This window comes from Sminthopsis crassicaudata, chromosome 1, assembly GCF_048593235.1.
Source record: "Sminthopsis crassicaudata isolate SCR6 chromosome 1, ASM4859323v1, whole genome shotgun sequence".
Lineage (NCBI taxonomy): Eukaryota > Metazoa > Chordata > Mammalia > Dasyuromorphia > Dasyuridae > Sminthopsis > Sminthopsis crassicaudata.
Genome location: NC_133617.1, coordinates 591219928 through 591236285, shown reverse-complemented (window position 1 = coordinate 591236285; position 16358 = coordinate 591219928). Strand labels below are relative to the sequence as shown.

General features: G+C 36.6%; 1 protein-coding gene across 6 annotated transcripts in view; it reads right to left on the bottom strand.

The window, feature by feature from the left end:
• Window positions 1-5181: 5181 nt before the first annotated feature.
• Window positions 5182-16358, bottom strand: part of ADAMTS6 (ADAM metallopeptidase with thrombospondin type 1 motif 6) — a 335951-nt gene continuing 324774 nt past the window's right edge. For all 6 annotated transcript variants that reach the window (XR_012484781.1, XM_074282407.1, XM_074282408.1 and 3 more), the window contains one exon: window positions 5182-8588. Coding sequence is in view for 5 of the 6 variants with exons in the window: in XM_074282407.1 (XP_074138508.1) it covers window positions 8479-8588 (110 nt within the window). In the remaining variant the exon portion in view is untranslated. The remainder of the gene's footprint in view (window positions 8589-16358) is intronic.

Here is a 16358-nt window from a genome sequence, read left to right as displayed (position 1 = left end):
GTTCTAAATTCACTCCATGCCTCCTTTCCTCCCTCCTCTTTCCTCTCCCTGCTATGATTAAACAATCTTTCCTGCTATCCTTTATAGTTTTTCTTCCCCTATTAGAATAAAAGCCCCCTTTAAGTGAGAAACTGTCTTGTTTGCTTGTTAGTATCCCCAGAATTTAGCAGATGCTTAATAAATGCTCCCTTCCATCTCTCATTCTCCCCATTTTCTCTATGTCTTAACTTTATATCTATTATAATGTTAGCACTGCATCATCATATAGTTCCTTCCAATTGTTCAAATAAATTTATCTTTTTAGGTGTTTATAGTTCAAAGTTCTTATTCAGTTGTGATATTTTCATCATAAATACTTGAAAAGTCCCTTTTCCATAAAGATAGTATTTTTTTTTTCTTGTAGGATTATTCACATCTTAATTATTCTTGGTTGCAAGACTTTATCTCTTGCTTTTTTGGAATATTCTAAAGTCTCTGTTTTTGGGGGGAGTTGTTTGTTTTTATAGAACTCCTAAGTCTTGTGAGATCCTGATTATGGTTCTTTGATACTTAAACTTCTTTCTGGATGTTTACAGTGTTTTTCTTTGATAAGAGAGTTGTGGATTTTGACTATAACATTCCTAAAACTTTTACTTTTAGGCAGTGACCAGTGTATTCTTTTTGTATTTACTTTCCTCTCTATTTCTAATAGATCTTGTCAATTTTCATTTGTGATTTTTTGAAATATAATATCTAGGCTTGGCTAGAAGTCCTTAACTGTTTCTTCTTTTGTCTTCTGAGCCAAAGAGCCAACAAAAGGAATCAACATAGGCTATGTTCTCCACTGCCACTTTCAGATCCTTCCACTGCCACCCTTAGGCAATCATTTCTCCTCATTAAAAGTTTATAAGAATACTATTCAGATCCCAGTTGATGTCATCCATTGAGCTATAGGACATTCTCCTCTCCAGTAAATTTTGTGTGAACCACAAATCATCTACATTTCTTAATGGTTACACTAATAAAGAAGAGTCTTTCTCTTTCTTCCCATTATCCTTTTAATTACTATCACTACTAATTAATTCTTTCTACTCTCAAATAGAAGATTAGAGGACTTGTCCAGAACCATGGCTAGGGAGTCTTAAACTGAGGAAAGTATAGGTCTTATTCCAGGAGGAGAAATTGAACTAAGGATATGGTAGGAGGGACATCCCAAGGCTCTAGATTTCCACACTTAGCTTGGGACTTGGAGAAAACAGATTTTGGAAGACTGGAACCATCAACAGCTTCACCAAACCAAATCCATCAACCAGGGAGGTCTAACATAAAACAGTGGGACAGAAATAGGGAATGGGGAAACATAAATAAGGGAACTTAGGGTTCCTGAGAGAAATAGTGACATATGCCAGCCTTAACTTTAAACTTCAAATGTCTTGCTTTATAGGCATCATTTTATTTCCTTTTGCCTAATTTTTGGCTAGTAAAATGTTCTCATTCTAACAGATCTCCAATATTAGTCATTTGAGAAAATATTTGAGGTGTTTCTTCTAGACTTAAAAAAAGCCAAGGAAAAACTGGCATTAGGATTTGGGGGGACTTCTGAAAGGTTCCCAAAGAAAGTAGAATCCATGGCTAAAATTCTCCTTTCTAACAGGAACTACCAGCATGGATAGAAAATGTCCTAGACCAGTGAAATCACAGGTCCAGATAAAACAGAATAATATTGCAAATAAGATTTATACAAGTTCCTATGAAGTTGATTTTAGTTGTAAAATATGGATACTGATTATATCAAAAGCAAAACAGCTATTTGAGTAAGCAATTAGTTAACTAATATTCTTTAACTTTTCATACCTTTCTCTCCAATACCTAGATCAGGAAAGTATTTCCCCCTGATACTCTTAATTTAGGAAAGAGTTGGGAGTCAAATATCAAGTCCTCTCCTGGCTTTCCTAGGCTAGCAGTGGAGCAAAAACTGGAGAGTAGAAGCAGGACAAGAGTATGAAAGTGTCTAGCTGTCGCTCTCCAAATGGATTTGAAAGGTTTATCACCTGGTTCTACTCTGTGAACCCACCACAGAAGTTTAAAAAATGTGCTTACAAGTGGCAACCCAAGGATGAGGTTTTCCATGTTCCAATAATCATAAGTTTTCTAAGTTCATCCAACACTTACCTCAAAGTTCACAGCATAACCATTCTGTTCTTCCTATGTTCACAGTAGATGCTTGTTTCTGTGTTGAGATAGTTTAGTCAAGGGATAGGATAAAAGAAAGATTTTAGAATGATGTTGGTGACAGTCACCTGACAGAGCCCAAAAATGTGTAGGACAGGGATATAAATCCCTTAGGTGTGCTTTGTAAGTACAGTGAACTACAGGCTCCTTTAAAGGAATAAAGGTCCTTTCTCTAAATTCTCTTTCTTCCCTCAGGGATCTTTTCTAGGCGACCCTCTGGCTACAGGTATAAAGAACACTGCCCCCCCCCCCAAGTCTGCCAATAGAAAACTGCATTTTTTATTCAGCAGATTCCAGGGGCTGTTTTTGTTTGTATTTTAGAAGAGTATTTAATTCAACACAATAGTAACCAGATACTGATGTTGCCAGTGTTGCAATCTTGTGACATGTTTTGGTATGCTTGCAATTGGATGTTGCTATTCTTGTCATGGGGTCTTATTTCAATAACCTAAGCATCTTGAAACCAGTATTCAGATAGCTGCTGAGGCCTGAAGGTGATCCATTATCTAAAAGGAAATTTGGGGACAGCCATTAAACCATCCAGAATATGGAGCCAAGGAGGAAGAAAATAATTCCTCACATTAATGTCAAATTTCTGGTCTCATATAACATCACTGGGCCCTTTTCAATCTGTACCATGACATAGTTATGGTTTGGGAGAGTTAGAGGGACAGTCATGAGACAAGGTTCCCCCAAGGATGAAGGCAATTAAAATTTTTTTTAAATATCAGAATAGTATTTTAAAATACAAATTACTTCACAGGATCATCTCAATGGCCAAGTAGTCCATCCCCTTTCTTAATTTTACAAATAAGGAAATAGAAATAGAGATAAGACACTTGTTTAAAGTCATACAGACAGTAAGTATTAGAGGTAGGGTTTGAAGTCTGACCCTGTGAACCCAGAGACTATATTCTTTCTATTGTACCTGACTCTAGAGGTGTGCTGAAGCAGGTTTGAACCAGTTCCAGAGGGCCAATTGTTAAATTTCTACTATAGGAATCAGGAAACAGAAATCAAATCAGGATTTGATTGTTTTGTTGATTTTCTCTGCTTAAGTAATGATAAAATGATAATAAAAAGATGAAACTCAAAATGTCACATAAAGTTGTGACATATTCACCATTTACCAATACAAGTCTGGGTGTTAAGTATCACTATCAAAGTTAACTCCCAATTAATTAGCCATGACAAATTTACTAGGAGCCATTTACTGGATAGGCTCACTTATTAAGGTTATTTCCTTCTTAAAACATTAATGCTATTGAATTTCACCTGTTTTGATGATTTGGTCACAATATCATTCTATTCAGTTTATCTAACACTTCTTCATTCAGTTTCATCATCTGTAAATGAAGAATAAGATCTAGATGGTCTCCAAAGACCATCACCTCTCATATTCTGTGACTATAATTTTGACTAAAAAAATTCTCTCTCTCCCACTATTTCTTCATGAAGATGCTCTAATCATCTGGAGTGGTATCCCATGTCCCTTGTTTTGTTGTTTTTCTTTCACTTTCTCTATGGGGCTTTTTTCAAAATGGTGCAGCTTCCCACATTTTTCCTTCAGTGCCTGAAAAAACAATGACTAAGAACACTCAGGATTCTTTCTAATTTACTTGAAAAGAATCATCTGGAAAGTTGGAGCAAAACAATTTAAATCTGATCCAGTGACCAGTGATCTTCAGGCCCTGGGGAGTGGCAGGGTCTTAGGTTCAGGGCAAACTGTGCTCCTGGAGGGCAAGCCTCACTGAAGGTCAGTAATCTGAGTACTTTAGCCATATCAAAGGGGGGAGGGGTTTAGCTGGAAGTTTGAAAACAACTATAGATGAAGAGGGAGAAATATTCTGGGGGAAACTAAGGTTGATTATTGGGGGGAAGTAAAACAAGTTTACATATATAGAGGAAATTTAAATGATGTCTATGCAATTTTTATTAATAAAATCTTAGAAACAGTTTGCCATTTCTGTAGGTCAGTCTACAGATGACTGCTCTCCAGTGAAACATTTTTCTGCCACCCAGGAGAAATATATTCCACAATAATGACCATCACTGTTCACTATACGACCTTTTTCTGGATTATAACCCTGGGTTTATACCATAAGCAGAAACTGAGTGGGGAAAATCATTCAAAAATTGACTTGTTCAGAGGCATTATATCCTGAGTTTTTTAGTCTCATTAGAATTTCCTTACTATTTTATACTCTGCAATCCAGTCTTCTTTTTTTTTTTTCATATATATGTACTTTTGCATTTGTCATGCTGGAAGGCCTTCCCTTCTTACGTTGGTCTTATAGAATTCCTGAGCATAGTTCAAATACCTCTTTGTGAAGAAACAAAGCCCTTTTTTTATTCCCCCAAATACTAAGCCTCCTTTGCCTCCCAAACCAAATTGTGTTGAGCTACTTCCTATATATCTGTCTTTATTCTCTTCATGCTAATTCTGGATCTATTCATATATGTACTCATTTCCATTCCCATTAGAAAGTAAACTTTCATTATTCATTTTTATTATTCATTTTATTTCATTATTTCATTCTTTGTCTTTGTAACACCAATGCCTTGACACATAATAGGTGCTTAATAAATACTTGTTTATTGATTAAACTAGAGAATTATCTCTTCACTGTTGGCTTTACACTAAAGAGGATTAGGGAATTTGGGGTTATGGGAAAGAAGGGAGTGATAGATTTGGACTTTCTCCTTAACTTCAAAGAAAACGGCTTCTGGGCAGTTAGATCCTGCCCCTACCAGAAAACCTTTTGCATTCACACACAGCTGAAATACCCATCTGCCAACAATATCTCTGGAAGGGTAAGGATGCAACAAATTAGCCTTATAGTAGCTGGATAACTTGGCTAGGAGAGTTGTGCCAACCTTGTCAAATATCCCATGGGAAGGAGGGATAGTCTAGGGCAGCCGCCGGCCTACCATCTGCATCTCAGGGAACAGACAACTACCATCTGATCATTATTATAAGCGGATTTTTATTTTACTAAATTATCTATGTTAAAAAAAAATCTGTGCCTGGTGTGGAATTTCACTCCATCAAGTGTTACAAAATTTTTGTTTTCATTACAAGCAGGAGAATGAATGTAGGACAAGTGTTAGGAAACATGGCAATAAATTAGAATATAATTTACAAAAGCAAAAAAAAATAACAGTGTACCACATTAATACTGAATATAAAATAATAAGTAACTAATCACAATAATACAAAGGTAATTTAATTCTGTATTGTTAAGGATATCTATGTGACATTCACTCCATTAATAAAGATGCTAATTAAATGGGTTCTTTTGGGGTTAAACCCCATCAGGAGGGGGTTTAAGCTCTAGGACACATTTTATCATCTTTTTTTTTTCCTAGGCAATTGGGATTAAGTGACTTGTCCAGGGTCATACAGCTAGTAAGTATACATTTTATCTTTTTGTTGTTGTTGTTAGATTGTAATAACCCTAGTGACTGATACTGCCCTATAGGTTTTTTCGGTGCCTTCAATATGTTACTACTATTATTACTACTATTATACTAGCCTGGGGCCTGCCTGATGTGAATCAGCTTCTTTGGAAGGTCCTGTTGTTATTTAGAACATAGTGTTGTTTAGCTTGGATTACAAAAGAGGTTACAAAAGCAGCAGTAGCAGCAATCTACTGTGCTGTGGAAAAGAAAGAAGAAAAAAAAATTTTTTTGAGTCAGGTTTCAGTTTCAGGACCTAGTCTGAAGCCTTCTTTAGTTTATAAACCCAGATATATTCCCTTTAACAATGCAATCTGATTTTACTCTAGGGGATTCTCTAAATTCCAGCCACAGAGTCGTTGAAGTTGACCAGTAAACATTGGACACCCTTGTGTTCTAGCACCAGAGGGAGCATCAAGCTGTGCCCATGGGGACAGCCTCTGCAAGGTTAATATTTTAAGTGAGGTAAAGAAAAAAAAAAGGGGGAGGGTCTTTCTCCTCTAGTTAACAATATTAACAAAACTCCTTTGATGAAGAAACATTAGCTAATATTTATAATCATGCCTGGAGAAAAATCTGATCCTGAGAGCCACCTGTGCTTGGAAGTTGCCAGAACCCCACCTTTCTCTTTTCTTGACCTCACTAGGATACACTAGCACCAAGGTAACCACATGAAGAGGACAGATGAAATTCAGTTGCTAGGTCTGTGGCATCAAGAGGTCTAGATGAGAAACCACTTTTTATATCATCAAGGGCTCCCAAGCCGGTACAAAAAGCACATTGTGGAAACTTGGAAGCTTGATGTGATATTGAAAGAAAAAGTTGGTGATGGGATAGGAATGATCACACTTAAGGCTAGTGTGCTGAACAGCATCCCAAAGAAATTAGCCTAAAATATTCATAGTTTGGTTAATTTTCAGAGTTCAAGAATCAGAGTATGATTTTTTTTCTCTTTCCTTATAGGATAAAAAAGTGAGAGACAGAGACAGACAGAGACATACACACACACAAATACATGCACTCATGCATGCATACACAGTCACAGAGAGAGACACAGAGAGAAATCCAGCCCCTCTTGACATTAATCCCTACTGGTTCTATGGGACAAATGTGACGTACTGTTTGGGATTACAGGGATGAATTGGGTTGAGCTCTAAGATGTTTTTTCACTGACAATTCCTGAAAATGTCTTTTGGGTTTTTAGTCTTAAGCACAAGGTATTTTTCGATGTTCATATGATATAATTGCACTGCTACAACAATGGAGGTCTGTAGAAAGGGAAAAGCCCAAATACAAGTGTATAAAATATTCTGGTAAGCAAGCATTCTCTTTCTGTATCTCCTTATTGACTCCCATGTAGAATAGGACATGGGACAAGGAATAAGAAAGAAAAAGAGCTGGCCTTTGTATTTTTAGATCCACTGGAGTTTAGAATTGGATTTGTCCAAGGAACTGGGTTTCACATTTAATCGCAATTCAGAGTAGCCATAAGCAAATAAAAACTCATGTTCCAAGGACTAATGAAATGAGGTTACAGTAACCAATAGTCCTCATGTATCTCTTCTTCTTTGGTTACAATTCTCTCTGATGCTCACGGAAATGGCATGTTACCTTCAAGTACACACTGCTCTATTCATACACACCCCAAAGCATGCACACGCAAGTATGTGTGCACCCATGCACGCACTCACACATTCTCTTACTTTCCTATAAATAAATGCCCTTCTACCATATCAAAGAAAGGGGCATCTGGATCCCACTGACCTATTAATATGATTTGCAGAAAGGTCTCATTATGATAAAGCCAGGCAATCTTTTGCACATTCTAAGTCCGACTGGAAGCTAACAATGCAATGAGCCATTCTGGGTCTAATGATGTAAACAATGGCAGCTGGAGAGATCAAAATAGGACCCAGGTATCCTGCCCATACAGGTACAACCCAAGGCCTGGTAGCTCAGTCTCCATTGCACCTTGAGTCTGGCTTTTCTATGGAATTGAAATGCTTTTCCTTTAAAAGATTAATAGAAATCTCAGCTTCGCTTGTCCAGTGGCAAGATGGCTACATACCTTTAGCAATGAATGTATAGACTTGTATTTCATGCCCAGATGCAGCGCCTGATGCACTGCCCACTCTGTTCCTCATTGTCACTCTGTTTAATAGCATTTTATAAATGGCTCACAGCAGTGTTCAGAAAAGGGATATTACTCCTAAGGAAATGAGGTGGAATGAAGAAAAATAATACAAATATTCTTTACTTCTGATTTATAATTGCTCCTTAAATAACATTTTAAAGCCTGGTTTTATAATTTAAACTGGTGCTGTTGTAGTGAGATAATACAGTAAATATTTTTAAGCTATGACTTCAGATTTCTGAATCTTCTTTACTTCCATGGTAGACCAAGTCATAACAGCTACATTTTAAACAGTTTTAAATACAAATGGATTCAGTGTCATTGCTAAGTCCATAATAAAAATTATCTTAATGGTCCAAGGAGGTAAACGGACTATTACTCGAAAGAACACAACAGTTCCACGGTAAGTGATTGATGCTGTCTGTGTTGCTTGGATCTCTCCAATCTGGCATTCCCTCCTTATACTGTGTCCAGCACTTTGGATCAATAAATCCCACTTCACAGAAGTTAAAATAATATTGAAATCCTGTCAGCTGGGGCTGACCAGTGGTTACGTTTTCCACAGGGTAATGCATTTGCAAGGACGTCAATCCCCTTCCTCTGGGTGGCTCTCTTTGATGGACACATCTCCACGGTGAAATAACAAGGCGCTCTCTTTCTCTTGCTCTCTGTGGTCAGTGTCCTTGGCATGTCTTACAACACATCTGTCGGAAGTATGCGCGACTGCAGAACTTAAACTTCAACACCAGTGGGCAATAGGCCACTTTGTTCACATCTTTGCACTCTAATGAATGGGGGCAGAAAATGGGAAATGATTAGAGGTACAGAAGCAAATCCCTAAATAAGCATTTAGACAACCTACACACTGGTCAGGGAGGGGCCCATCATGTTTCATCCATCAGAGCTGCTGCTACATCTTGAAAACTTGGATTTTTGTTTTGCTTTAAGCCAACCCATTTTGTTATGCTTTTGATATATTTTGACACAATTCACAAGAAAAGTTTGCAAGGCTCCTCTCCCAGATTTTTATAAGGATAGTGTATGCCCACTGTGTCTTGAAAGAATTACCATTAGTTGTGATAAGTTATCACTTTAGACAGCTTGGAAGCATGAGTCATTTTTCTTACAGCACTTTTATTGCTTCTTTCTCAAGGGTTCTTTTATTTAGCAAGGTTATCCAAAATCAAATAGGAGTCACCCTGCTGTGTACCATAGTACACATATCTCAAAAGAACCAATCACTGAAACCTGGAAATAGTGGAATTAGTTGGGTGAATGAAAAGTTGGTAAGGCAAAGAGGTTGGCTTCACATGGCAGCAGCCTGTGGGTTATGGAAACATGGAGAAATGTCTTGCCTCCTTTTTTCTCCTGTGTGTTTTTCCTCTCTGGGTTGAGGTTGCCATAGCCAAAGTCTACTGATCAAGAAGTGAATAAATCCTTTCCTTTCTAAATCATTATCTTCCTCCTTGAAGCTGTCTAGAGAAAGTTTGGAGGAAGGAACAAAAAGGAGAAAGGGAGAAAACTCAAGATAAGGCAGGCACTCATTACTCAGGGGAAAGCTGGGAAGGAATGGGGATGAGGACTAAGCTTCCCAGAGACCTAACCTTTGCTAAGAAGTGTCATTCTTCCCAATATTTCAGATCCCTTTCATTTGGAGATTTAAAAATACTTGCTAACTACAGCAATTAACTTTCTGAAAGCTTTCTATCTTCATTTCCAGGTGGATACATCACTGAAATCCCAAACATTTTAAAAGGAATTATTTCATTTGTTTCTGAGTCTGATAGTCGTTGTTAAAATAATAACAAATCTATGTAAAGGATGAAAGGCTCTCTGCTGTCACCACAACCAGAGGATCTTTCCCTTGTATGGGTGTTGATACTGCCTGGAAACCTCTGTCTTGATGAGACTCAGCAGCACAACACATAGGAACTTACTGATAAACAAAAGGACAGATTAGAAGGATCACTGGAAATTTCTTTTCTCACGCTAAACTTTTAGTTCATATCTGCTTGAGACAGAATAGAATGAGCCACCAATTAAGTGACCTACTTGATAACTTTTGGTCAAGGACTCACCATCTAATCTCAGAGTGACAAAATCACCTGCAGATGTTACAGTGAAACCCACCCATCATCACAATATCCCCTGAAGAAAGTAATTGATTTATTCAGAGGTGAAGACTGACTACAATTTCTAATTTCAAGGAAAGAAAAGAAAAAAATATTCTTTTAACAAGGCTTTTTGAAAGGCGTATCCTTGAATTGGGGTGACATGGTACTATGGCATTATAACATCGGTAATAATTTCAAGAGGGGCTTTCCCTCGGATCTTCCTATCTTGGGAAGCTCAGCAAAGACTATACAATTATAGAGGAAGTGAGGAAAGTTTTGCCATGAGAGGAAAAAAAAAATAGGATCTATAAGATTGGATTTCAGCACCTAGTGGCAAGATTTACATTAGAATTACCTTCAATTTCATAACCCTGAGGACCATTTTTTCTTCTTTCCCTCGATAACTATAGTGTTCACACAAAAGAAACTCAAAAAGGGCTACAAATATGTTAACGGAAAAATAGTTTTTCATTTCCTACCATGCCTAGCTCAGTGCCTTCCTTGAATGGAGGAGGACTTAATAAGTCCTTGTTATTGCATGAATCAGCATTGCAAACAGCGGGAGTGGATGTGTCCAAGCAACACCATGTTAACAAGTCAAGAAAAATTTGACCTAATTATCCCCCTCTCAGAAAGGAGTCAGACTTCTCTCCTATCTTTAACTCCATCCCACCATTCCAGCATACCCTGCAACCTCTCCAGTATGGTTTGTAGATGACTAACAATAACCTGCACTTATATAACATTTTAAATTTAATAAGACAGTATTAATCACCATCCACTTTTTATAAATGAGGACAATGAGACACAGAGATTACCTGATTTGTTGGGATACAACTCTTTCAAAATTTTTTCTGGGATTTGATGGGGTGGGGTGGGGGTGGGAAGTGTTGTTGGGTGAATTGGGTTTTAATTTTTGACATCTTTTTCAAAATATAAAAGAAAATGAAAAATATAAGCTAACTTATTTGAATCATTTGGACACCTGCATCTTGCCATGCTGATGCTAAAAATTTGCTTATTTAGGATATGAAGGAATAGTCTCTTTCACTTCTATGATATACTAATGAATCTATATAGTCAATCAAAAAAATCACCCCAGTGATGGCCATTCTCACTTCCCAGTTTTGCTAGCATGGCTGAGAAACTTGTGAAAATGCTAGAGACTCTCATCTATTTAAAGAGTAAACATACACCAACTATTTTCCTGTGGCACTTAAGTTATTCTAAGGATCACTTACTTGGTTATTAGATGAATGGATTACTTATCTGGTTTTAGATAAATGGCAGTGGTTAGAGGGGTAAATATTTAAAGACTGCCAGACTTTGGCATCTGATTAAAGTGAGTGTTACAAAGCCAGGGTCCTTACATATAATGTCAGGATTAGCAAAACATAAACAGATACAACCCAATTCTTTCCCCTAACTCAAGCTGCTGTGAATAGAGTAAAGGGGCCCCAATCCCCAGGCTTATGATGGAGGGGGAAAAAAAGAAAAAAAAAATCTCCTTCCAACAGTCTAGCCAGCAGTGGTGCTCACAACAAAGCACTAGACCTCCAGACAAACCATTCATAGAGAGCTTCAAAAAAAGAGATCAGCTGGAGACAGCATTGTTACATTGCTTATAAAGTAGTTTTTAACCTAATTGATAAGAGGGAATAGTTAAGATAGTGCTGGGCTGACAGAAATATGGGTGGCACTTGATGTGGTTTGTTTGAGAGATACCACAAGGTATATCTCACCTTCTGTGAAGTGTTTCTGAGAAAATCACCATCCTAAGAGTTGCTATTTGGGTTATAACATGGTGCTTCTAATAGACACACCTGAATGTTTAGCACATTAATACATATTCTATGGTTATTAGTATTGTACATAATTAGCACAGTAGATAGAAAGTAGAGTTATGGTCAAAAATACTTAAATTTGAATTCTATTTGGACACTTACTAACTGTAACTCTGGGAAAGTCACTTAACAGCTATGTGATTTAGTTTCTTCATCTGTAAAGTGAGGATAATAATAGCATCAATCTCTTAGGGTTGTTGTAAGAATCAAATGAATTAACATGTGTAAATTGCTTTGCAAACCTTAAAGAGGTCCATGAATGCTAGCTATTATTATTAACTATTAATCAATAGCATACACATCTCTTTAGAAGGGATTTATTTTTCAGATTAATTACTTAAGAAACAGAGAACAAAGTGCACTAGATTGGGAAACAGCTTGTATTTGCACCATGGTCCTGCCACTTATCATCTGTGTGATAATGAAAAACTCATTTTACTTTTCTGTGGCTCAGTTTTCTCATCTGTAAAAGGAGAGGGTTGGACTAGACAACTAATTCTTTAAATATTATTGTGCTAATCTATGTTACTATGATCTTAAAACTCTGAGGGAATCCAACAGGTGCTGTGATGGAAAAAAGGTCATTAAGGAAGAAATCAGAGAATAGAGGTAGTTGGCTAGTTGAGAAACTTTTTTGCTGGAGCCCCTGGGTAGCTTGAGGATTTTCAGAACCTGGCTAGCAAGGGGGCTGGAGAAGGGAAGCCAGGAGCACTAAAGACCAATTTTGCTTAATTCGCATTTTTGCTTGACTGGGAAAATCTAGTTTAATACATCTTTGTGTGGAAGGAAATCTATTCAGCAAACAAAGCCAACCATGACTGGCCTTTTAACCTCTGTAATATCCAGTTCTACAAAAGGATTCAATAGCACTGTAGGCACCTGAACTTGCAGATGTGGGAATTTTCTGCCTGTTTATCGTTCCAGCTCTTTAGTCACCACCATGGCAGGTGAGGGCCCACAGAAAAGTTAGTCATTTCCAAACTTACATGGGACCTGTTACCCTGAACTGGGGACAGGGAAAAGAAACTTTTCTAAACAAAACGAAACAAAAAGTGCTCTGGGTGAAAAGCATAATGAATTAGTCATTTTCATCTTGCTTCTTTATAAGCTGGAGCAGGAAAAAAAACCCAATATTTTTCTATATTTTTATATTCTATAAATTAAATTTAAGTTTTTTTTTTAAAAAGTGACCTTAAACTTGGACCTGGCTTGCTAATGATTTTTTTGGCCATGTCATAATTGCTTTGAATGCAATTATACTGTGATGTAACCACAGCAATAGATTTGCTTTAAAGGGGGATTTTAAAAGAGGTGACTCCTGGTTTGGGGATTTACTTAAGCAGTCTACAAGTAGTATTATCCTGATGAATCTAACAGGCATTTATAATAAAGTTGGTGACTTCAATAGAGTATCTTATCTTTAAAGCTTCATCAGTCTTTCCCAACTCTGGCCATTATGTCAATACAAGTGGGCTTCTGACAAGAGTGGTATGAAAAATAACTCAAATTCTTCTGTGGACTTATTTTATAATTTCATTTGTTTCATCCTAATTTACAATGGTTTTCCAATTGGCAACAGTTTCTGACTTAAAAATGATAATAGGGATAGCCTATTTAAAGGAATGTTGCTGAAAAGACTTTAGTAATGCAATCACCTCCATATTTGAAATTTGAGGTTATTATGTATCAGATATCCTTAACCATTTTTCATAGGCTATCCTGTTTAGGTTGAGAATGTGAATCTGGGAGGTTAAGAAACTAGATTCACTTTTTCATGAGCAGTGTATACTTATCTCTACATTCTTTCAAGCACAATCAAGCACAATAATTAGCTCTTAATGAATTCCTTTTCTTTCTTCCATTCTCCTAGATGCTCTTACTGAAATCCTCCTGTCATGTCAAGTTTGCATGAGGGAAAGGAAGAACAGGGTAGAATATTCCCAACAGTTGTAAGAAGTCCGAATCTTGATGTGTGAGGATTATGGGAAAAGGACATAGTGAAGCAAGCTGTTTGTTGGGCATCAGAATTACTTTCAACATTCCCTTATACACTTCTCTTTTTTCTGCCCCAAGCAGAACTTCTTTTAGTTGGACACTGCTCTACTGAGCCATATCAAGTAACGTTGTTTGCCTTCTTTTTCTCAACTATAAAAAGATATCCTCTTTAAAATAGCATCTAGAATTTTCGTAAGGATCAAATGAAATAATAACTGTAAAGTGCTTAGGACAGTGCCTGGCACATAATAGGTGCTACATAAAAATGTTAGATGTTATTATCACTGAGCTCAAGCAAGTAAGCTGGAAAGTAGAAGCGATAATGTAGGAGATCCTCTCAATTCCTCTGGGAAAGGACAACTATAATACAACAATGATAGCATTTATGTAGAGGCTTTAAAGTTTGTAAACTACTTTAAAGATATTATCTCCTTTGATTGTCATTACAACCCTATGAGATAAGTGCTTTTATTATCTCCATTTTATAGAGGAAGAAACTAAAGCTGAGAAAGGCTAAGTGATTTGCCCAGAATCATACTAATTAGGTAATGTCTGAAGCAGGATTTGAACTTAGTACAACACTCTTGCCCACTATGCCACCTATCTGCCTCTAAAAAAATAATAAGTTTTATATATAGTGCTTTCAGATTTGCAGTGTTAATTCTTCTGATATTCTTCTTGTATCAGACCCTGGGAGATAGGAACTATTATTATCTTAATTTTACATCTAAGGAAATTGAAGCTGAAAAAATTAAAACGACTTGCCCGAACCATAGCTATATGTCTGAAAAATTACTGGAATTCAGGTCTTTCTGGCCCCAAGTTCAATACTCTATCCATAAACCAGCCTAAAAGCCTAAAATAAAGGGAATAGAGCTAGCGCTTGGGCCATGGAGAATTAAGGAAAGCAGAATTTATGTCACCACTTATTTAATTTAACTGATGGAGATTGGAGCACTTATTGGAGTCTGAAGTTCCTCCTGGGATAAGATGCCATCATTGGAAAGATAAGGGGGAAACAACATAAAAGATGACCTCCCTCATAAGAAACACAGAGAGATGCATATAAGGATTATATCAATATTTCCTTCCCTCTTCTTTTCCTTAGACACATCCAGTTTACATCTCAGGCTGAATTTGTAAACCAAGAGATCTACTTTGGGCTTTTAAAAATTTTGAAGTCATGATTCAGACCAGGGACTATAAATGAAACAGATACTTAGTAGCTTGAACATATTTCACTCAATCTACAAATACTTGTCCAACTTGTTTCTCCCCCCAGATCTGTAGTGAAATGGCTTGTGTTGAAGAAGAAGAAGAAGAAGAAGAAGAAGAAGAAGAAGAAGAAGAAGAAGAAGAAGAAGAAGAAGAAGAAGAAGAAGAAGAAGAAGAAGAAGAAGAAGAAGAAGAAGAAGAAGAAGAAGAAGAAAAAGAAAAGAGTCTGAGGGTCTATCTTAATTTCATCACTCCACTACAAGTACTTTTTGGACCATGCCTACCATCTCTATTTATAGGATTTGCCTATGAAAACCAAGCCATAAGGGAGAATGGGGGAGATAACTGACATTAAAGTGACATCCATATATCTATTTAACTAGCTGCAAATCTTAAATTTGAGTATTTTCAATTAAAAAGAATGCCATAGAGTTAGTTGCTAATGCATCTCTGCTGCAGGACCAGTAGACTTTGAACTTACTATACACAATTTTCTCTGCATAATGACATGATGAAGCTGACAATAGCAGAGAATATGCTTGGTGTGAGGCTGAGGAAAGAAGGTGAAAAGCTTAAAAGATCTTTAAGAGTGCAATGTGTCCGAATGCAATCCTTCCTTTGCAACAACAACAACAACAACAAAATTTGGCTCTGCACATATATATTGTACCTAGGATATACTATAAGATATTTAATATGTATGGGAATGCCTGCCATCTAGGGGAGGGGGTGGAGGGAAGGAGAGGAAAAACTCAGAACAGAAGGGAGTACAAGGGATAATGTTGTAAAAAAAAAAAATTACCTATGCATATGTACTGTCAAAGAAAATGTTATAATTATAAAAATTAATAAAAAAATTTTTAAAAAGGAGTGCAATGTGCTGTTTTCTAATTTTAAGCAAATTGTTGAGTCATTTGCCTTTTATATGTTGTGAGTGGAAGAATATTAAATTATAAGCTGACATTTTTTTTCAATTGCTGTAAGAACAGTCCAGTTGAGGTTTGTTTTTTTTTTCTTTTTGAAAGAAGAGTATATCACTTCTCTTTGTCTTTCCTACCTCCATATTTTCTCTGCTTGCTTTTATCCAATATTATTCTCCCATTCCTCTTCATTCAACAACAAAGTAGTAAGATTCACAACCTAAGTCTGAGATTTTCTCCAAAAGAGATATGTGAGAAGAAGTAAACCCAAATAGCTAAGACAGAAAAAGATTCTTTAAAGGATCCAAGAAGAAAACTGGGTATTATTTACTTCTTTGAAATAAAATGATCTTTAAAAGAGGGAAAAGGACCCACATGAGCAAAAATGTTTGTAGCAATCTTTTTGTAGTGGCAAGGAAATGGAAATTGAGGAAATGCCCATCAATTTAGGAATGGCTAAATAAGT